This window comes from Urtica dioica, chromosome 1 (assembly GCF_054948205.1).
Source record: "Urtica dioica subsp. dioica isolate 48M chromosome 1, U.dioica_male_clone48M_v1_H2, whole genome shotgun sequence".
Classification (NCBI taxonomy): domain Eukaryota; kingdom Viridiplantae; phylum Streptophyta; class Magnoliopsida; order Rosales; family Urticaceae; genus Urtica; species Urtica dioica.
The window spans coordinates 20,036,991-20,060,988 of NC_142756.1; the positions used below are offsets into that span (position 1 = coordinate 20,036,991).

Consider the following 23,998-nt stretch of genomic DNA (forward strand, 5'->3'; position numbering starts at 1 on the left):
TAATTAATGAACGTATAGCCAGCTAAAAAAGAAAGGTCTAAACTAGAGGAGTTAGACTCACCAAGTACTAAGATGACAGTACAAGTGTAGCTCGACGGCCTCGATCCCTCCAAATGTGTGGCGATCGGAGCCGAGCTCAAAAGAAGTACACGGCGAGAGCTGATTTGTTTCTTGAAATGAAACAAATCTACCTTTGCCTGGACGACGGAAGATATGCCGGGTATTAGTATCAACGTTACGTCTCACCAACTTAACGTTGATCCTAATTTTAAACCAGTAAAACAAAAGAGGCGCAAGCTCGGTCCCGACAGGGCATCAGTATTCAACGACGAAGTCGAAATACTCCTCAGGCCTGACTCAATCCACGAAGTTAAATATCCGGATTGGTTAGCAAACACCGTCGTCGTAAAGAAAAAGAACGGAAAATGGAGGGTATGCATTTACTTCATGGACCTGAACAAAGCATGCCCCAAAGACAGCTTCCTCTTGCCGCATATCGACCAATTGGTCGAGGCAACCGCCGGACATAAGATACTTTTGTTTATGGACGCATTCTCAGGATATAACCAAATCCTAATGCATCCAGATGATCAAGAAAAAACGGCATTCATAACAGACCGAGGCACATATTGCTAAGAGGTCATGCCATTTGGATTAAAAAACGCTGGCGCCATCTATCAAAGGTTAGTCAACGAAATGTTCAAGGAAAAAATAGGAAAAACAATGGAAGTGTATGTCGATGATATGCTCATAAAATCCCCAAGGGAAAACGACCACGTAGGACATTTGGAGGAATGTTTCGAGGTACTGAATAAGTATCAAACGAAATTGAACCCCACCAAATGTTCATTCGAAGTATCCTCCGGGAAATTCCTCCGGTACTTAGTCACCCAACGAGGAATTAAAGCCAACCCGGATCAGTTACATGCCATACGAGAGATGCCCTCACCTCGTAACAGACGCGAGGTGCAGAGGCTGACATGCCGAATCGCCGCCCTCAATCACTTCATCTCTCGATCCACGAACAAATGCCTCTCAATCTATCGACTCCTCAAAGGAAATAAGAAGCTCGAATGGGAGAGAAATGCGAAGAAGCATTTAAAGAACTAAAAGCGTATTTTTCAACACCACCAGCCATAGCAAAACCCGTGGCGGGAGAGCCAATCTACCTATACGTCGTTGTTTCCCAAGCGGCGATTAGTGGAATGCTTGTCAGGGAAGAGCAAGGGGACCAACGACTCATATTCTACGTGAGTAAGTCGTTAGTCGATGCAGAAACTCGATATCCTATTATGGAGAAATTGTCTTTAGCAGTTGTTTCCGCCGCGCGAAAACTCCGGCACTTCCAATCCCACTCCATAATAGTGATGATGACCCAACCGCTGAGAAGTTTCCTACACAGCCCTAATCAATCTGGGAGATTGACCAAATGGGCCGTAGAACTGAGCGAATACGACATCGTGTATCGAATTAGGACAAGCGCTAAATCCCAGGTTTTAGCAGACTTCATTGTCGAACTCCCAAGAGAAGACCCTGTCATGACCGAAGTCAAGGGCACCTAGACTCTAAAAGTGGATGGAGCATCGTCAAAATAAAGGGCATGAGTAAGAATACACTTAACATCCCCCCATGGCGAAATCATCGAGCAATCATTCAGACTTGACTTTATTGCATCCAACAATGAAGCCAAGTACGAAGCGCTAATAGCCGGACTAAGATTAGTTACAGCCGTCGGAGCAAAACAAGTGCAAGCTTTTTGCGACTCTCAGCTCATAGCAAATCAATACTTCGGTGAATACGAAACGCGGGACGAACGAATGGAAGCCTATTTGAAGGTCGTAAAAGATCTTACGGCGCAATTCAAACAATTCTCTCTAACGCGAATCCCTAGGGGTGAGAACACCTCGGCAGACGCATTGGCCGCCTTGGCGTCCACTTCGGATTTGGACCTTAAAAGGATCATACCAGTCGAAACAATCAAAACCTTTCATAGCCATCATCGTTGCCGTAGTCATAACTATAGAAGGGGGAGATTGGAGAGATGAAATCATACATTACATCACAACTGGTATGGTCTCGTCTTACGAAATGGCGAAACGCAAACTCGTACTAAGAAGTGCAAGATTCTGCGTGATAGATGGAAACCTGTTCAAAAGAAGCTTCGCATGACCATATCTTAAGTGCGTTGGGACGGATGAGTCAAAACGAATCCTAGAAGACGTACACGAGGGAGAATGCGGAAGTCACGCAGGTGGAAGAGCACTCACCATCAAAATAAAGAGATAATGCTACTTTTCACCGACCATGTTGCAGATTGCGAGACACATTCACGCCGCTGCGACCAATGCCAACGCCACACACCTAACATAAAAAGACCCGCAGAAGAGTTGTCCTGCATCTCGGCTCCATACCCATTCATGAAATGGTGTATGGACATCGTGAGACCAATGCCGGCCGCCACTAGCGGATTAAGATTTTTGCTAATCTTAACGGATTATTTTTCCAAATGAGTTGAAGCAGGCGCCTTCGTCTTAATCAAAGACGTCGACGTCGAAGCATTCATCTGGAAAAATATAATCTATCGGCATGAAACTCCCCACGAAATCGTGGCGGACAACGGGTCACAATTTATATCCACAAAATTCAGAACATTTTGCTACAACAATAACGTGAAACTGAGGATGTCAACACCACGATACCCTCAGGGAAACGGACATGCAGAGGCAGCAAATAAGACCATCATAAAATCCAACAAAAAGAGGCTCACGGCTAAGAAAGGACAATGTGCAGAAGAGCTACCAGGTGTGCTCTGGGCCTACCAAACCAGCCCGCGAAGACCGACAGGGGAAACTCCGTTTTCCTTAGTACATGGAGTCGAATCAGTCATCTCGGTCGAACAGCAGATGCAGACTCTAAGGACGATGCACGCACACGAGGATGAGCCAGAAAATGAACAATCACTATGCGATGCTTTGGATTTTATAGACTAAAAGTGGCAGTCGACCTTGATACAGCTATCCCACTACAAAAAGTCTATCGCCAGGTTCTATAACAAGGGCGTAAGTTCTAGAAAATTTGAGATATGGGACTTAGTCCTCTGAAAAGTATTTAAAAACACTACCGAGAATAATGCCGGGAAACTAGGCACGAATTGGGAAGATCCTTATAGAGTCACCAAGATTGCACATCCCGTCGTCTATAAACATGAAACACTTAACGAAATCCCGATTTTAAGGTCATGGAACGTCTCGAACCTTAAAAAATACTACTGCTAAAACCAGTAAGAATCGAACTACGTCCGACTTGATCCATACATAAAGGTACGTAGACAGCTTTTCTTTGCAAAGGCACAGTCCCATCTTAATAAAAATATCTAAATCTCTCTTCTCGAGAAAAGAACTAAAAATATAACAATAGGGGTTCGGAGCTCACACTTCGTCCGAACAGTCCGGACCTCTTACTAGGACTACATTGTAAATACCTCACGATTAAGGCGAGATCCGAAATCTCATTTCGTCATCTCACGTAACGTCTGAATTAGAGGTCGCACCTCGACAAGGTCAACCTCGCCCAAGAACATAAAGTGAAACTTTGTAGATTTCGATAATCTAAAAGACTTAACAACATCTGGGTAAAATTCATTTGATTACTTTAGCCTATGGGAAACATTTTAGACATTGACGATCTAAAAGACTTAGCAAATATAAAAGACATGTCCTCGCGACTCCGGCCTAAGGGAAACATTTTAGATATTCGACGATCTCAAAGACTTAGCGAATTTGAAAACATCATTATATGACTTCGGCCTAATATCTTAAGGGAAATGTTTGGGGTCTCAGCGATCTAAAAGACTTAAAAGATTTTAGAAAACCCAAGTTATTAAGACTTCAACTAAGTAACATTAAATGGAAACCCTCAGAGCAAGAGGGCGATCTAAATGACTTAGCAAAATTGTACGAATTTTCATGCATTCAAAAAGATTTTGACGAAGTAAAAGACTTAGCAAAAATTTTAAAAGATGGCAGGCAAATTATAAAATAGAATCCAAAAATAACAGCTGGAAAATAAAATAGGGGTACCGAAGCCCCCTATAATTGTCTGAAAAAGATAACAAGAATCTTGCCCAAAACAATGGGCCCGAAAAAAATTTAAAACAAAAAAACAAAAAAAAATTGAGAGGATTTTAACTTAGGCTTCGGAGCGCTCCGGGGTCGGGGTGAACGGCTGCGCGTCTTTGTTGCCCTCCATAATGGGGTTCAAGGCCTTGTCCGTCAGGCCCATCATCAACCCGAGCTCAACAAACGGAGGAGCTTCTGGCTCCGGGACCTCGGCTGGAATATCGGTGGCAGAGTCGGCGGGGACTTTGGGAGGGGAACGATCGGCGTAGGGCGTGAAGGGGATATCTTCGACCTCGGGAACGGCGATGGCCGCGTATTCCACCTCATACTGAGCGATATCATCCTTAGTATCTTTTAGTTCGTCGGCCCAGTCTGAAATATCCCCCATCAACGCCTCCGAGATCAACTCCTTATTGCCCCGGCACTGCTAAAGCTTTTTGAGGACGAGGACGGCCTCGTCCGTCTTCTCTTTTTGAGCGCGATACTTTAGTATTCGCTCCCGATATCGTAGCGAGGTAGACTTCCTCGCCGCTAAGACCGTCCTCACTTTCTCGGCCTTGGCCGACCTCTTGAGTTTCGCCGCTTCATCCCGAACGGCCTCCAGACCTCGGTCCCGGCTCCTCACCCTAGCCTTGGCCACCTCGAGCTTATTCTTCAGTTCATAACGCCCCAATGCTCGATCGTAGCCTTATTCTTCTCGACCTTTGCCTCCAGAGCTTTCGTCTTCGCGACCAAATCCGCCTGTGCGGTTTGGTACTTCTCTAAGAAGGCGTCCTTGGCAGCGACATCCTCCTCAAGAGAAACAACTTTATCTTCCACCTCCTTCAGCTCGGTCTGAAGGGACTCCGTCCCCCTTTTTGACCAAGGCCATTTTGGCAAGAGCAGCACTTGCCTTCCGGAGGCGCTTCTCGTACCAGAACATGCCCCGGTTGAACTGAGTTGACAGCTGCACACAAAATATCCCCATTAGTTCGGTCATCCCATTTTTTCTTTCAAAAAAAGAAAATTTTTTCCCAAGTGTCCAAGTTTGACTTCGTAATAAAAAAAATAAAAAGAAAACTTACCCCGGTAATGGTCGACACCATGCACCGGTACCATTCCGCCTCTGTTAGCTCAAGAAACCTTAGGCAGCTCGTGATCTTCTATGGTCATTTGTCTAAGGAACCCCGCATACGAGTAGAGGTCGTCGCAGAGCAGATGTTCCTGGTTGTAGTGGAAGTTGACGGTGTGTGCCTTCTTTGGCTTTGAAGAAGAGGCACCGAGGTCACCGCCTCCGCGAGACCTCACCAGACCTCCACGAGACCTCGCTTGACCGCTTCCCCTGGCCGGGGTCTTCTCCCCTTTGTCCCCCTGAGCCACTTCGGCCTCAGGAGCTCCACCTTCTGGCCCGCTTGCGGCCACCACGGACTCCGGGTCTTTACCCCCGTTGCCCTTCTTCTTCTTCTTCTTCTTCTTCTTCTTCTTCTTCTTCTTCTTCTTCTTCTTCTTCTTCTTCTTCTTCTTCTTCTTCTTCAACTCGCCTTCAAGAGGCGCGTCATCCTCCTCGCTTCGGCCCGCTGACAGCTTCCTTTTCTTCGGAGCCGCCGCGGCCTCGGCCAAATTATCAGTCTGCCCAGTCGCCGCAGGAGGAACAGACCCGGGGGCTTGACCGCCCTGCACATCGCCGGTCCCCGCGGGGGCCGCATCATTCTCGACAACCACGACCGGGATGTCGGACCGAAGACGCCCTCCTGTGACCTCGACTTCGGGTGACTGAGGAGGATCCGAAGGCGCTGTGGCCGAAGAGGAAGCCACGACGGCCTTCTTGTTGGGCCTTGCATTGCGAGTGCTGACAGGTACGTTCATGCTGTCCTCGATAACTATAAAAAAAAAAGAATTCTCAGTCGAAAGACTTTAAAAAAAAGAGGAAGAAGTTTTGGTCGAACTGACCTTCTTCGATGACAACGGTTGGAGGAGATGGCCAAAGTCTGGTCGAAATGAAATGCTCCGGAGTGAAGCTCAACCACTCACCACGACCTTCATGAAGTAGGGCGAGCTTGGCAGTAAACTCCGCGAGGGAAGGAGCCTTGATTTTTCCTAAAAAAAGCGTTAATATACTTAACAAAAAAAAATTAGCAAACTTTTAAGACACAAGAAAATCCGCATACTCGGTGAGCTAGCCCACTTCGCTGAGAAATTGAGAGCTCAGCTCCAGAGGGATTATTCGTTATCGGTGAAGTAAAAGTAACGCCGTCCCCAATTCTTATATTTCAAAGGGAGACCAGAGATCACTCCCCGGCCCACGGCCTTCGAAAGATAGAAACACTTGGGGTTGTGTTTTGAGTTCGCCTTTAGCACGCAAACACGGACTAAGTCCATCAGATCGAGGTCGACTTTTTGTTCATGGGCCACGAGTAGAAGGCCCAGAACCATCCGAACAAAGTTGGGGCACATCTGAGGTAGGATTAACCCTAGGGCCTCGACGAAGTCGAAAAGAAGAGAGTGGATTGGAAATCTAAGCCCACACGATTCTAACCAAACCTCGTAAATACAGCAGTACCCATCAACCAGAGTATCCGCCGTAGCGAGCGGTGGAGGAAGAAGGAGCCCAATCTCAGTGGCTATCTGATATTTGCGTCGGATGTCTGTAAGATCCGAACTCTTGACAGCCGATGGCATGAGGATGTCCTCATTACCCAAACTTCAAACCTCCAAAATTTCATTTTATTAAAAAAAAATAGCTCATTTGGCCGAAATTAATTAAATTAATTATAACAGTTAATTTAATTTATTTTAGTCTGGTGGGCTATTTTCTTATTAAATGAAATTTTGACTATTTTATAAAAATAGGGTACTAACTCTTTTTCTTTTTACAATTCTTAACACTAAAACTTGATGTGAAAAAATGGAAGATAGAATGGATGTGTATTCGGAACCAAACAAAATGGTTGTGTATTTTGTAGTTTTTTTTAGGAGAAGGAATATATATTCAATAAAAGTGATTAATTGTTGAAAACGAGCTTTTTATATGATGAGCTTTTTTTTTTAATATTTTTTATAGGCACGTCTAGAAAAGCTGTAACGTAATTCAAACATTAATTATTTTTAATTTATATATTTTTGAGATTATTCCACGAGTATGTCCTTCTCAATAATTTTGAACCAAAATCCAATAAATTTATTTTAATCCAAAAACATCACTACCCATTTTGTGTATTTACCTTTTTAATCGTTCTCTTTCCTCTCTCTCTCTCTCTCTCTCTCTCTCATGCATGGCTATTTTTTTGAATTGCTGAATCCTCATGATGTTCACTTTCGTTCTCATATAACTGTTTGAAAAAAAATAATCATTTGAAGATTCTGGAAATTCGTTTTAAGATTTATTTGTATTTTGTCAATAAAATTTTTATGGATGCCAATAAACCTTCAACAGACCCACAATCTTCAAACAAATTCCTAGAATCTTTTAAGAAATTCTCAGTAGTTTTGAAGATTTATTGACACCCATGTCATTAAATTGACAAAATGTCAATAAATCTTCAAACGAATATTTAGATTCTTCAATTGAAAAGAAAAAAACCAAAATAATCTTCAACACAAGGTTCACAAAAATAAATCTTCATATGGTTCTATGAGAACGAAAGTGAACGTTGTGTTGAAGATTATTTTTGTTTTTTTTTTCTTTTGAAGAATCGGAAAATTCGTTTGAAGATTTATTAATATTTTGTCAATTTATTGACATGGATGTCAATAAATCTTCAAAGATTCTGGGAATTTCTTCAAAGATTTTGGGAATTCGTTTGAAGCTTGTGGGTCTGCTGAAGATTTATTGACATCCACAAAATTTTTATTGAAAAAATATCAATAAATCTTCAAACGAATTTCCAGATTAATTTTTTTTTCAAACAGTTCAATGAAAATGAAAGTGAACATTGTGAGGATTCAGCAATTCAAAAACAAAAAATTAGCAATGCACGAGAGAGAGAGAGAGAGAGAGAGAGAGAGAGAGAGAGAGAGAGAGAGAGAGAGAGGTTAAAAAGGTAAATACACAAAATGAGTTGTCATAGTTTTGAATTAAAATCAACGGATTAGATTTTGGTCCAAAATTATTAGGAAGATCATAGCTGTAGTATGATCCTCTATATTTTTTTTATGAAGTTGTGTAAGCCATCTAAAAAAATTGGGCCTTTTTAGTTTGTGGGTCTAAAACAGCTGCTTTACTTCCCTAGAGGTCTAGTCGGGCCTGAACGTATGAAACATGGTAAACATGATTTTATGGTTCCGTTCCATATTATATAGAATATTGGATTTTTAGAACCGTCAAAAACATAATTGAGAAAATTTTGAAACCATTTTTATGACTTCAAGAATTCGCAGTACCAATTTTATGGTTTATGGAGCCAATATTTTTATTTATTTTTTAGTTTTTATTTAATTATTATAATTTTAAAGTAACTTACATAAGTAGAAAACACATACAATTTTTTAAAAATGCACTAAAATAATATTATATAGGACTAAACAGAGATTTCAGTTATGGTCCCACTTTCCGGATGATGCTAGAGCAAAAATTCCTACACTATTTTTTAAAATTTAATTAATTAATTTATTTCTCGAATGTATCAATAATACAAAAAATAGGTATAACAAAAATCCCATATGACTAGCTTTTACTCATTCCTCTGCCGAAGTGATCATGTGGCAAATAAGCTTTCACTTCATTCTCCAATCTAACTCCCAAAACAACGGCTCAGCGATAAAACAAGAGCGTTGTAGATTTGTAATCAAAACTAAACTATAAAATTAAGATGTTGCCAACGTTTAAGAAAATAGCAAATGAAAATTATATTTGACTTAAATATCCTTATAATAAACATGTTATAATAAAAAAAATATAAATAATTTAAAAAATTCGATAATTAGTGTACCAATGGCGAATATTGGCAGAATTCTACAATAGTAAACATGATTTTTCATCCAACACATTGGGTTTATTTTTGAAACTCTCTTCGCCACGTATCCATATGATTTGAATCACTTAATTTCGAGTTCATATGAGGAAGATATTAATTTTTGAAGTTTTGATGAGAAAAAAAACTGTATGAGAGAGAAAATGATGAATCATTATAGCAAAAAAAAAAAAAAACCCGGATGGAAGGACAAAATGGAAAATTTAAATGGCTTATTCAAGTGCCACCTCATGTGTTTGGCTATTTTTTTTAAAAATAAGTTTCTAAACGTTAGCTATATTTCAACGTGATGTTTGGAATAATATAGGAAGATACAAATTTCATAAAACAATGGACTATTTTGAATAACATTATTTTGTAACCATATAAGAGGAATCTGAATACATACATGAACATACAGTCCCTATTTCCTGATATTGCACCAAAGCACTATACATGGCTGATTTAATATTTTACGATTTGTCATACATTTGTTTTGAAATTAGTTTTTACGAGTTCTACCCGTGCGTTGCTACGGATTTATTAAAAATAATAACCATATTCTAAATTTTTAAAATGTTTATGATGGGCTATTTCTATGATATAGTCACATTATCACTTGTTAAATAGATTATTAAGTACCAGTCAAAATCTAATATACTCAATAATTTAATAGGTTAGAAAAGAGAAAGAACGTGCATGTATAATATATGAAAATACAAATATATCCACATAATTTTATATTTATTTATGTATGTATCATCTAAAATATAGAGCATGCTTCTTTATATTTGATATGATATACAAATGCTGCTATGTATAGAGGCTCATTTAAACAAAGAATTTGGGCATTTTCCCTCAAATTTCAAAGGTCTTTAGTGGTTGCTTAGCCCGCTTTACTGTTGGGGAATTGACACAAATAATACCATATGAATGTCCCTTACCAAATATAGCTCAAAATGAAAAATTTGACACATGTAGTACCTAGACCACTGGGTAAAGACTATTATACCCTTAAAACTCATTTAAACGAAAAAAACCATTCCAAAGCCAATTCCCTCTTTTTTTCTCAAAACTTTCCACACACACCTCTTCATCTTCTTCTTCTTCTTCTTCTCACTCGGTCGCTCAACCGCCACGCTCAACCCAACCCACGATTTCCCTCAACCAAACCCACGATTTCGGTCAACCCAACCCATCTTCGCGCGCTCTCTCTCTCTCTCTGTCGCGCCTCTCCTCGCTCTCTAGCCTCTCTTCTCGCTCTATCTCTTGCACACCTCTTCATCTTTATCTTCTTCTTCTCACTCGGTCGCTCAACCTCCACGCTCAACCCAACCCACGATTTCGCTCAACCAAACCCACGATTTCGCTCAACCCAACCCATCTTCGTGCTCTCTCTCTCTGTCGCGCCTCTCCTCGCTCTCAAGCCCCTCTTCTCGCTCTATCTCTCTCTCTCTCTCGACCCTGTTTCTTTCTCTCGGTCGCGCCTCACCTCTGTGTTTCTCTCTCTCCACGATCTCTATTTCTCGCTCACCCAAGATCTCAGTTTCTCGCTCTCTCTCCCCCGATCGCGATTTAGGGTTTCTCGCTCAAGGTAAGTCTCGTTTTCCTTTTTTCCATTGAGATTGTTGTTATGGTTGATGTATTTAAGATGATTGTGTAGATTGTTGTTATCTGATAATGAATGTTGCGATTTTTTTGAGATTGTTGTTATGGTTAACTGGTATTGCGATTTTTTGTGAGATTGTTGTTATGGTTAACTGGTATTGCGATTTTTTGTTATCGTGAGATTGTTGTGTAGATTGTTATTGTTGCGATTTTTTTTGGGAGGAGTTAGTGAGATGTTGCGATTTTTTTGATGTTGTTGTGGTTATCTGTATTTTTTTGAGATTGTTGCGAATTTTTTTTTTTCTGTAGACTTAGTGAGTAACTGGGTTTTGTATGTATATTGAAAAGACGTGAACAATGGTAAGAGATGATATTTCCTTTGGTAAGTTTAGAGAAGTGAAGAAATTGTGAAATAGAAGGCGTGAACAACGTAAGAGAAGTGAAGCCAAACAATGGGTAGATATGAAAATAGGATTTGTGGTCTTAGATGTATACAAAATGTTAGAGCAGAGAGTGCATGAAACGTTGTTCCTCTATCTCTAAGTGTGTGTGTTATGGTAACACCATTGGTGAAATAGTATTCCTTCTAATTTTTCTGTTATGGTAACAGTGATTATGACTTGATTTGTTTTAGGTTTAATCTTTAATGACGAAGTCTAAAGGAACCAAGGTAGAGGAGGTCTCCTAAAAAAGTGTCCGAAGAAGCACTAGGACGGCGAAGAAAAGGAAAATAATTTCGCCGTCCGACGATGACGACGCGTTCATCGTCGCACCACCAAAGATGAAGAAGGTATAGAATAAAAATTAAGTGACTTAATTAGAGCAATGTATGGTTATTTGATTTTGTTTTGTGTTTGATATAGACAAAAAATAAGGCTGAGCCCTCGGGCGTTGCGGCCGCCTCGGAGAGTCCTACCACTGTTATTTCCCGAAAGGTGAGTGTCACAAACTTATTTTTATGCTTGAGTTCGTGACAGATGTGTCACAGACTCGATGACTTCGTGACAGATGTGTCACGAAGTCAGCGAGTCCGTGACACATCTGTCACGAAGTGGGTGAGTCCGTGACACATCTGTCACGAACTCAAGCATAATGGTTTCACTAATAATGTCGTTGACTCATATGTGTAGGAGTGGAGACGGTTTATACCAGAATCCAATGTTGAAGGATTTTCCTTTAACTTCCACGGGGGATTGGAAAATTTCCTCGCTCTCTTACTCGGCCGCAGCGCCGAAACTCAAGCTGGTTTCGCCCAATCATGTTTTGGGCAGTTTGTGGGGCAACCCAAAATAGTCCGGTCATCGGCGATCATAAGCCACTTGGTGTTGAGGACCGGGAGCTTCGACGGAGAAACCACTGACGGGCTTCTAATTGAGATTGGAGGCCAAGTCCGGGAGTTCACGAAGAGAGACTTCCAGGAGATCACATTCCTCAAAGTCGTCGATGACTACGAGGAATTCAAGTTTGAGGGGGTTGTTTCTAATGACAGCCTCTTCAAAAAATTCTTCTCGGGGAAGTATTTGAGTCGGAACTTGGTCAACCAATTCTTGGAGGCGAGCGTAGATTGGCCGACAGAAGTTCAGGTAAATTACCTGAAAATTTACTTCGTCTTGAATGTCCTCCTGGCGGACGACGCGAAGAACAGGACACCGTGCTTAGAGCTCATTAAGGCGGTGGAGGACACGGACACATTCGGTCGCCATCCATGGGGCAACATGGTGTGGAACTACCTTCTCGGCGAAGTCCGGAAGTTTGTAAAGAAGGGTGGCGAGCCATTGGATCAAGGTAAAAAAAAGGAAGCTCCATCTCCCCGGATTCGTCGAGCCGCTTCAGGTTTGGGGGTACGAGTGTCTTCCTTTCCTGACAAACATGGGGGTTTGTGAGAAAGTCTCCACCACAGCTCGGCCGATAATGCGTCGGTGGAAGTCTATCGGACTTGTTCAAGATGCCGCCATGAAAGGAATCAACTTCAATGAGGTAATAAATTTGTAGGTTAATTCATACTTAATAATGATCACACTCATTTGTTAACTTGTCCTACGTATAGGTTGAATTTCACGGAATCGGTGACACTTCTTCAAGCGTTGCAACCCCTTCTACGACGCTAGCGGGGGTGGACAAACGCCCGGAGAAGAAACCCAAAAAAGACGCCCCACAACCAGAAGCACCACCACAACAACCACCACAACAACCGTCTCATTCACAAGCACAGACAGTTGAGGTAACACAATTTTGGGTTCTATTTTAATTTAAATAACCATACTCCGTGACAGATGTGTCACGGAGTGGATTCACTTCGTGACACATCTGTCACGGAGTGGATTCACTTCGTGACACATGAAGTCGTCAGCCAGCTTACTTTGTTATTTTGGTCATGGGCAGTCCCGGCTCGACTCTCTCAAAAATTCAGTTGGAAATCCCCACGAGCGTTTCCGCTATATGCAAGACGACTACATGAAGTTCAAAAAGGATATTTTGGACGCGGTGAAGAGCTACAGAGTGGCTCTTGATGAACTAGATCATTACTACGATTGGAGAAACGCGTTGCAGTTAGAAAAGAAGCGCCGGGAGAAGAATGCCGAAGAGAAAGCGGCCAAATTCAAGAAGTACGAAGAAGAGATGGCGAAGAAGAAAGCGGAAAAAGAAAAGAAAAAAAAAGAGGAACAAGAATATTTTGAGAAGCTGAAGAATATGCAGGAAAAAGAGAAGAAACTGCAGGAAGAAGAAGAAGAAGAAGAGAAGAAGAAGAGAGAAGAAGAGGAGAAGAAGAAGAAAGAGGAAGACGAGGAGAAGAAGAAGAAAGAAGAAGAGGAGAATAAGAAGAAAGAGGAAGACGAGGAGAAGAAGAAGAAAGACGAAGAAGAGAAGAAGAAGAAAGACGACGAAGAGGAGAAGTAGAAGAAAGACAACGAGGACAAGAAGAAAAAGGAGGATGACGGGGACAAGAAAAATAAGCAGGACAAAGACGACAAGAAGAAGAAGGACGATGACGCCAAGAAGAGCAAGAAATCGGAGGAGAAGAAGAAGGATGGCAACCAAAAGAAGAAGAAAAACGAAGTCGAGAAAGGGAAAAAGAAGAAAACCAGTCAACAAGAGGTACAAGATATGCAATAGACATATTATTTTGTTGTTTAAAATCTTAAATGCGGAGATGAGTGGATTCACTCCGTGACAGATGTGTCACAGAGTGTACTTAGTCCTTGACACAGTGTCACGGAGTCGCTGAATTTCGTTATTTTGATTACACTCATGTTGAACTAAATGATTTTGAATGGCCGCCAGGAGGACGAAAGTGATGTGGAAAACACACAAGGTCAACAATCTTGGGGTGATGAAGATTCGCCTCTCAGTCTGGAAGTCCAAATGAATGCAGAGGCTATGGAAGAGTAAGAGTTGTCAGGGACACAGGGGGTTCAAGAGGTACCTCCATTAATTTGATGGTTGAACTTAATTCTTGACTTGTTTAGAAGCATGACTTTATAACCATATGAATTGTTATCTTTTACGGTTGAACTCAAATAAGCATATGAATTGTTATGAATTATTATTTTATGTTGAACTCAACAATAAACTTGAACTCAAATAAGCATATAATTGTTATGAAATATTATTTTATGGTTGAACTCAACAATAAACTTGAACACTATTACATTTTTTTCATATATATATATGACTTGAACACACCGAATCCCCATATCCTGATTGAAGACTCACCTATCAAGAAACATTTGACCCGGCAACGACGCAGCCCCGATAGGTTTACACCTTCCAAAAAGGCGTTGCCTTTTCTGAGGTTCACGAATGCTCCGGACGTGCTTCCTGATGAACTGCCGCTGTCGGAGGTAACCAAACGATCGGACCAGGGTGACGTTGACTGTTGGAACCGATCTAGGGTTTAAGAAAATAATTAACGCTTCGGTAAGCGGCGGAATTTTAAAAATTTTCTTTTACAAGTAAAAACAGTTTTTTACTAACCTAGACAAAGTGCAAGTACATGTAATTAAAAACTAATATGAGCTAAGAAGTTTACTAACCTTTCTTGAAGCTTGATCTTTGAGAAGCTCTTAGAAAGTTGCAACGCTCGTCTCCCCTCGCAGCACGTCTCTCTTTCTTTCCTCGGCACCTCGAGCAACCACAAAAGTTTCTATCACTAAATCACTCGAAATAAAGGAATTAGTGAGTGGACACTTTTAAACACTACGACTTAAGAACGAGTCTTGAAGTCGCAGAGCTAAACACTAGGTCGAGTGAGGACCTAGGTGCCAAAACAAGAAAAATCGAAAATAAACTAGAGAGAGAGAGAAGAGGGGCGGCAACCACAAGTTCTAGAGAGAGAAGCTCTCAATCTCTAACTTATGTGGAATGAGAAAAATGAGAAGAATGAGGCTCCTATTTATAGGAGAGGTCTTACCTTCAATAAGGTAGTTTCCTCTTCTATAGAATATCACATATTCATGAGCCAATTTCCTCTTTTTCTCTATGACATACTCTGCCAAGGTAGGCTTCATTAAGCCTTGGATTTGTTTCCTTTTTTGTTCCTTGCCTTGCTTCTTTCTCAACTTGGGCGCCTACCTCATTTCCCTTAGAGGAAATTTGTTTCCTCTTTTTCTTTTGGCAAGTATCTTCATACATTTATGCACAAAATATTCTCTCTATCTCTTGGGTATGTTGGGCGCCTATCTCATTCAAGAAAGGCCTTCTAGAAGCTTTTCCACTTGTTCATGACACCATGAAAAATGCCCATTAAGTGAAAATTCTTATGAAATGAAATTAATTCACAAGGCCCAATAATTAAGTCATGGCCGAGTGACATTAAGTCATCAAATGAACTTGTCAAAAAATTTATTGACATTCATTTCATCCTATGTCTCAAAAGACAAAAATACCCTTTTGACTATTTTCGTTTTTGTTTTGACTTAGCTTCTAGTTTAACTATTCCTATCGATGTGATTCGTGACAGTGACCTCATGGACCCAAATGAACAAAGCTTGAGCTAAACACTTGGACTCAAAAGTTCACAAACCTTTTTCAAGTTTAGCTTAATGCCAACTGACTCCACTAAAGAGTTGACACTGAAAATCTCTCGGTTCAAATGAATTTATTTTCTACTCAAGAATTCAACCTAATTATGATGAGCGGATCCACTGAATATTATCTATGTTTACCCTTCATGAATGTCATCAGCTAGTCGGGATTTACTAAATTACCATTTTACCCTTCTAGCTGTTATTTCCTCAACTCCTTTGTCGCTTGTGAATAAGTTATTAGAAACAATGTATTGACGAGGAGCTAACAAGTCACATTGTTTCATCCAAAATAGTCAGGACTCAATTTGGACACTGGCCAGTTCATTTATTCACACTCCAAGGAACAAAGCATGAGGTGACATACATTGCATTTCAGCAATCTTGTACATGAATTCCATATCTATGAGAACTTCACAAAGTTGCCATTCAGAAAGGCTGTCTTGACATCCATTTGCCAGATCTCATAGTCGAGAGCTGCAGCTATGGATAGGAGTATGCGGATGGATTTAAGCATCGCGACTGGCGAGAAGGTTTCTTCATAGTCAATCCCTTCTTGTTGGGTATAACCCTTCGCCACAAGTCGTGCTTTGAACGTCTCGACGTTCCCATCAGGACCCCTTTTCTTCTTGTATATCCACTTACACCATACGGGTTTAATCCCTTCAGGAAGGTCTACAAGTTTCCAGACTTTGTTGATATACATCGAGTGTATTTCAACTTTCATGGCGTCAAGCCAAAGGTTTGATTCAGAACAAGCCATCGCTTGGCTATAGGAAACAGGATCATCCATGTCAGAGACGGCTACAAGAGAGTCTCCATAAGACATGTACCTGTCAGGCTTTTGAGTAGCCCTCCCACTACGTCGAAGTACTACTTGACGAGATTCTGATGAGTTAGGTTGTGTTTCAGTTGGGGTAAGAACAGTTCTTACAGATGAGGTAGAAGCTTCCTCACCCAACTTTTCTTCAAGCACAATTTTGCTTCTAGGTTTTGCATCCTTCATAAAGTCCTCCTCAAGGAAACGAGCATTCGTGCTAACGAAAGTCTTATCGTCCTCGGGACTATAGAAGATGAAACCCTTGGTTTCCTTTGGATATCCCACCAACAAACACAATTCTGATCTACTAGCCAACTTGCTAGTCTTTTGCGTTAGCACGTGTGCAGGGCAACCCCAAATTCGGATGTGGCCCAAACTAACTTTACGGCCAGTCCATCGTTCATAACGAGTACCAGGAACCGTTTTGGACGGAACTTTGTTCAGAATGTAAGCGGCGGTTTCGAGGGCATATCCCCAAAAGGAAAGAGGGAGTGATGAGTAACTCATCATTGATCTAACCATCTCCATAAGAGTTCGGTTTCTTCTCTCTGACACTCCGTTTTGTTGAGGTGTGCCAGGTGCGGTAAGCTGAGAAGCGATACCTTCTTCTTTAAGAAAGTCATCGAACTCTGCAGACATATACTCACCACCTCGATCAGATCGAAGGGTTTTGATCACTTTGCCAGTTTGCTTTTCCACTAAAGCCCTAAAGACCTTAAATACGTTAAAGGTCTCGGATTTGTGTTTGAGCAAATAGACAAACCCATATCGTGAGTAATCATCGGTGAAGGTAACGAAGTATTCGTATCCTCCACGTGCCTGTTGGCTGAGCGGACCACATACATCAGAATGTATTAGTTCCAGCAACTCAGTGGCTCTTCGACCCTTATCGGAGAAAGGTCGCTTAGTCATTTTTCCTTCTATGCAGGATTCACAAGTAGGTAGTGAACCTATTGAAGAGGCTTGGAGTGGACCGTCCCTCACAAGTCTCTTAATCCTTTCTAGACTGATATGACCAAGTCTTAAGTGCCATAGGTGTGTTGATTTTGTTAGATCGGAGGATTCAGAAAGTTTGATCCTCTTTGGCTCCCTAATTAGATCATTATCTATTTCAGTATCTAAAAGAGAAGGTTGAGTGGGATAGATGTAGAAAATAGCATTCTTCATACATGCATCAGTGACAAAAGAATTATCAAGAAACGAAATACGAATTCCATTCTTTATGAACTTTAAACAATAATCTTGCTCGAGAAGACGAGCAACGGATAATAAGTTCTTCCCAAAGGTAGGAACAAAATAAACATTATTCAAGTTTAAAGTGCGGTCTTCAAAAGACAGCGTCACGGATCCCATAGCCTTCGTAGACACCAGGCTCCCATCACCCCATTTGAAACAGAACTCGCCTTCCTCTAAGCTTTTGGTTTTCTTGAAACCATTCAAGGAACAACAAATATGGTTAGTAGCAGTGGAGTCAAGAATCCACGTTGATACATTATCAGCTACTAAGCATGCTTCGATAACGAGTACAATACTATGTTCCTTTGCTTCGAGATAGGCATGACAGTTCTTTTTATCGGCCTTGTAAGGTCCCTTCTCAGTTCTAGAGGCGGAGGCTTTGTGCTCGGTAGCATGTGCCTCTCCTTGATTCATCTTTCTCTTAGTGAGACCTACAGCAGTGTGAAGTTCCTCCATAAGCTTGGTAACAGTGTACTCTAGCTTGTTAATGGAGTAGTTTATCTTGGAGGTATCAAGAGATACGGGGAGAGTTTCTAAGATCACATCTATGACATTCTTCCCATCAATCTCAGATCCTAGGATTTCCATTTTACTCAGATGACTAATGATCAATATCATAAAGTCTCCAACAGGAGTCCTAGCCTTCATGCGACAGTTCATAAATTGTCGGACTGCTTTTTGCCTTCCTTGACGCCTTTGCCCTCCAAACATCTCATGGAGATTGGTGAGCATGTCGGCGGCAGTCTCGATGTCACGATGTTGTTGTTGCAACACATTGTTCATTGATGCTAAGATATAGCACCTCACAATCGCATCGGAGCAGAGCTAGGCCGCCAAGGCATCTTTGTCCTCTTGAGTTGAATCATTATTCGTCAGAGGAGGACACGGGGTGGTGAGTACCCATTTGTGCTTGGTAAGAATTATGTCGAGGTTATGTTTCGAATTTAACGTAGTTCATGGTTTCGAGTTTGATCGAGGAAAGGATGATCGAGGGATGTTTGCGAGGCATGTTGCTTATTTAAGTTGAAACAAGTTTATGATTAGTCTTTGGTTTAGGATTTAAGTTTTATTAAGACTTTTATAAAATCCAAAGGTGTTATAAACCAAACGATAATTTACTCCTTCAAGAGAAGGCCGCGAAAAATCTCCATTTATAAGTAAATGACACATCATTAATGCTAAGCCAAGATGTCAATACATCTATTTTGACTAGCCACCTTTTAAAATGGTTTGATCACTCACATCCTTTCGTAGAGCCTCAAGGGAGGATTAATAGGTATTGAGCCTAAGTGTGCAACCAACCACTTAGTCCAAAAGGTCAACTTTGAAAAACAATCCCCCAAGGGGAGGCCTTGCCATCATCGTCTCACTCTCGGACGTAGCTCATTGAGGGTTTAAGAAAATAATTAACGCTTCGGTAAGCGGCGGAATTTTAAAAATTTTCTTTTACAAGTAAAAACAGTTTTTTTACTAACCTAGACAAAGTGCAAGTACATGTAATTAAAAACTAATATGAGCTAAGAAGTTTACTAACCTTTCTTGAAGCTTGATCTTTGAGAAGCTCTTAGAAAGTTGCAACGCTCGTCTCCCCTCGCAGCACGTCTCTCTTTCTTTCCTCGGCACCTCGAGCAACCACGAAAGTTTCTATCACTAAATCACTCGAAATAAAGGAATTAGTGAGTGGGCACTTTTAAACACTACGACTTAAGAACGAGTCTTGAAGTCGCAGAGCTAAACACTAGGTCGAGTGAGGACCTAGGTGCCAAAACAAGAAAAATCGAAAATAAACTAGAGAGAGAGAAGAGGGGCGGCAACCACAAGTTCTAGAGAGAGAAGCTCTCAATCTCTAACTTATGTGAAATGAGAAAAATGAGAAGAATGAGGTTCCTATTTATAGGAGAGGTCTTACCTTCAATAAGGTAGTTTCCTCTTCTATAGAATATCACATATTCATGAGCCAATTTCCTCTTTTCCTCTATGACATACTCGGCCAAGGTAGGCTTCATTAAGCCTTGGATTTGTTTCCTTTTTTGTTCCTTGCCTTGCTTCTTTCTCAACTTGGGCGCCTACCTCATTTCCCTTAGAGGAAATTTGTTTCCTCTTTTTCTTTTGGCAAGTATCTTCATACATTTATGCACAAAATATTCTCTCTATCTCTTGGGTATGTTGGGCGCCTATCTCATTCAAGAAAGGCCTTCTAGAAGCTTTTCCACTTGTTCATGACACCATGAAAAATGCCCATTAAGTGAAAATTCTTATGAAATGAAATTAATTCACAAGGCCCAATAATTAAGTCATGGCCGAGTGACATTAAGTCATCAAATGAACTTGTCAAAAAATTTATTGACATTCATTTCATCCTATGTCTCAAAAGACAAAAATACCCTTTAGACTATTTTCGTTTTTGTTTTGACTTAGCTTCTAGTTTAACTATTCCTATCGATGTGATTCGTGACAGTGACCTCATGGACCCAAATGAACAAAGCTTGAGCTAAACACTTGAACTCAAAAGTTCACAAACCTTTTCCAAGTTTAGCTTAATGCCAACTGACTCCACTAAAGAGTTGACACTGAAAATCTCTCGGTTCAAATGAATTTATTTTCTACTCAAGAATTCAACCTAATTATGATGAGCGGATCCACTGAATATTATCTATGTTTACCCTTCATGAATGTGATCAGCTAGTCGGGATTTACTAAATTACCATTTTACCCTTCTAGCTGTTATTTCCTCAACTCTTTTGTCGCTTGTGAATAAGTTATTAGAAACAATGTATTGACGAGGAGCTAAAAAGTCACATTGTTTCATCCAAAAGAGTCAGGACTCAATTTGGACACTGGCCAGTTCATTTATTCACACTCCAAGGAACAAAGCATGAGGTGACATACATTGCATTTCAGCAATCTTGTACATGAATTCCATATCTATGAGAACTTCACAAAGTTACTCATGACATTCTCACAACTTAGTACTTCACCAATAGGCACTGTTCGGAATCACATATTGAGTCCGAACTCTGACTTTCTCAAATGAGAATACTAAGCTGTGAAATGGCATGTCTCATTTCAGGATTAAGGTAAGCATGATGCAATTCATACATAGTGACTTCGAGACATAAGAGGTTAAATGGTTTGTTCTTATCTTGTCTCTAGAAGTGCACTGGTCAATTCAGTACCTTCGGAAGATACCTAGAAGAACTATAGAGTCTCCAACTCTCAATGCCTCATAACCAGACATCATAGATTCTTCTAACAATCGTACTGAGGTCAATAGTCCTTTGACCCTAAGATTGCGAATATACCGTTTTAAGCAAACTACGAAGAGTTTGTTCATGCAAATCTACATTTGTCTCTTCGTAAGTTGTTAAGTTTGTTTATGGACTAAAAGACTAAGTTTTTATCATAAAGCTTCAAACAAAGAAAGAATGAATGAACGTTTCAACTTTATTATTAATGAATAAGCAATTACAAGCAAGAGTCTTCGTAAGACTATATGACATCAAATGTACATAAATAGACACTACTACTCTTCTTGTGGGCACCATTGACAACATTGACATCATGAAGTTGTGGATCCAAGTCGGCTTGAAGAGGGGCCACAAGAACATATCTCAGGGCAAACCAAAATATAAGTCGGAGGAAGAAACCATAGCGCCTTCTATGGAACTTGGACAAGTGGCTATCAACCAGAAGACCTTCTTCTACAACATGTGTCACGAGGACGGTTGGTTGTCTGATCAGGTATTAATGAGTGTTAGTAATTTTTCAAATATGTCTTGTAGTCCGTGACAAATGTGTCACAGAATGAATTCACGTCAATTAGTCTGTGACACATGTGTCACGAAGTGTACTTAGTCCGTGACACATGTGTCACAGACTGAATTCACTCTGTGACACATTTATCACGGACTAAAGTCACTCCGTGACACATGTGTCACGGACTGAGGTATTTAGTGCTTATGTTTATCTTTTGTCATGCAGCATGTGGACGTCGCGATGTACTACCTCTGGAAGAAGAAAAAGGCGGGTTTGTTATGTCACTCCTTCACCATCATGTCCACGGTCTTCTTTAAGTATCTCCGAGATAGTTATACTCAGTTCAATGCTAGCCAAGATCCGGGTGTATTCATAAAGAAGAAACTGAAAAAATGTGTCGTTGACCACATTACCGGGGAGTCTGGAGCGGAGCAGCTGGTGGACCCATGGGACGGGGTCGATGATGTCTTCATCCCTGTAATAGATGGCGGACACTGGTATCTTCTTGTTTTCAATGTGTGTTTAAGGTGTATAACGGTGTACGACTCCATGAGTTTCACCGGTGGACACCAAACGCTCGTGGACACTGAAGTCAGAAACTTGGCCACCATTTTGCCATATGTTCTGCATGTCGCCGGCGTTTTACTCTCCAATGAAGAAATATTCAAGGTCGTCCACTACGATCAAATGCCACAACAAGACAATGGGTAAATATTTTAATTCTTAATTTTACATTCTTAATGACACATATCAATTAAAGCATGCGTTTTTTGTTCCTTCAGAAATGATTATGGCATGTTTATGATCAAGACTGCCGAGTTTTTGGCGCACGACCTTCCATTGTCTGATTTGAAACAGGAGGACATGATCATGTATCGATAGAAAATGACCACCGAATTATACCGACACGGAGCGCCAAAACTACACACGCGTGGAAATGTCAATGTTGAGGCAACTTGAAATTATGTGTTTATGATTGTACGCATGTGTTTATAACTTTATATATGTATTCTTAGAACTTTATGTATTGTCTTGACATCAATTTCTTAGTTTAAAAGTGTATGTATTGTTTCGAAATCAATTTATGTATCATAAACTGACCTCATTTCGTGACAGATGTGTCACGGAATGAGATCATGTGTCACGAACTGTGTTCACGTCTTAACAATAACATTGTTTCATAAACCATTCTTAACAATACACTCAATACCAATAAAGTTCAAAACATTCCAAATGTAATACATAGCAAAACACCAAGGAAGTTCTAGATATTCAAGGATAAAAGTTGTCGAATTACAAACCAAACCAATGACCCATCCCCGGAGCCCTCATTTCTGGTGGAATTGGGTTGCGACACGTAGCTCTATTGTGACCTACACCTCCACAACGGGAACATTTACGAAGCGGGGCATCAGATTCTCCAAGAGAGGGAATCCTTCTCTTCTTAGGTCTACCCGCAGGACGACTTAAGAAGTTAGGCGGATTTACTTTGATCTGCTTGATTTCGTCGGGAAAAGTCCATGACGATTCACTTCCTTGAGGATGAATAACCCCTGCATACGCCAATTTCCAATACTCGGTCGTGTAGTACTCTGCACAATAGCTCTCAACTTGTAGGTTGCGTAAGCGACAAGCCGCAATGGCATGGGCACATACAAATAGATCAGTTTGAAATTCTCGACACGAGCACGTCTTATCAATCAAGTTCACTGCCCATGGTGTTCCTTCTGTGTCTAAAACCTCGAATTCGTATACTGCAGAAGGCCGGACCTAAAACATAAGCAAAACAAAGTTTAAACATAACCACTCAGTCCGTGACACATGTGTCACGAAATGACCCGAGTCCGTGACACTTGTGTCACGAAGTGGATTCACTCCGTGACACATGTGTCACGGACTGAAGTCACTCTGTGACACAAGTGTCACGGACTCGGGTCATTTCGTGACATAATTTAAAAATTAAAAACACACTATAACCTGCATATTTGCCGAGACAACAAGTTTTTTTAACATTTCGGTATGATATTCCATTGACAACACACTTTGAGTTGATGCCGCCTTTTCTCGTCGTTGGTAGAACCAAACTTGCATTCTCTCCCTCAACCAATCAAGGCACTTCACTATTGGAAATGATCTTGCTTTAACAGTTAACGCATTCAAAGACTCTGCGTTGTTTGAAGTTATGATCGTATACCTTGATGTCTTGAAAAAACAACGTGCCCACTTCTCATTTCCTACTTCGTTGACAAGGTACAGACGTATCAACGGGTCTTCCTTGTCCAACATGCGCATAAACTTTTGATATTCAAATATAGTATACGCTTTTGCTGCACCGTAGAACTTCCAATTGAATTCCTTGCCAAGTTTTTTGAATTTTGCCTTGACGTTATTCTTCACGTGGTATGCGCAAAAACCATGTTCTGCTCTTGGAAAAACTTTCTTCGCGGCGTTAATGATTCCGGTGTTTCGGTCGGATACGATGACCATGTTATCCCTCTCCCCCAATGC

General features: G+C 40.8%; 1 protein-coding gene across 1 annotated transcript; it reads left to right on the top strand.

Annotated features, from left to right (window-relative positions):
- Window positions 1-21,295: 21,295 nt before the first annotated feature.
- On the top strand, window positions 21,296-22,372 carry LOC149407739 (ubiquitin-like-specific protease ESD4). Its single transcript, XM_089621715.1, has 3 exons — window positions 21,296-21,475; window positions 21,716-22,197; window positions 22,273-22,372. The coding sequence occupies exons 1-3, from the start codon at window positions 21,296-21,298 to the stop codon at window positions 22,370-22,372; spliced, it is 762 nt and encodes a 253-aa protein (XP_089477841.1).
- The last annotated feature ends 1,626 nt before the right edge of the window (window positions 22,373-23,998 follow it).

What these genes read in the sequence shown, in the direction of transcription:
- LOC149407739 (XM_089621715.1), top strand. Translation starts at nt 21,296, where the DNA reads ATGAAGTTGTGGATCCAAGTCGGCTTGAAGAGGGGCCACAAGAACATA. An exon ending in ACGGTTGGTTGTCTGATCAG is followed by an intron (nt 21,476 to 21,715) that starts GTATTAATGAGT and finishes TTTGTCATGCAG; the next exon opens with CATGTGGACGTCGCGATGTA. An exon ending in ATGCCACAACAAGACAATGG is followed by an intron (nt 22,198 to 22,272) that starts GTAAATATTTTA and finishes TTGTTCCTTCAG; the next exon opens with AAATGATTATGGCATGTTTA.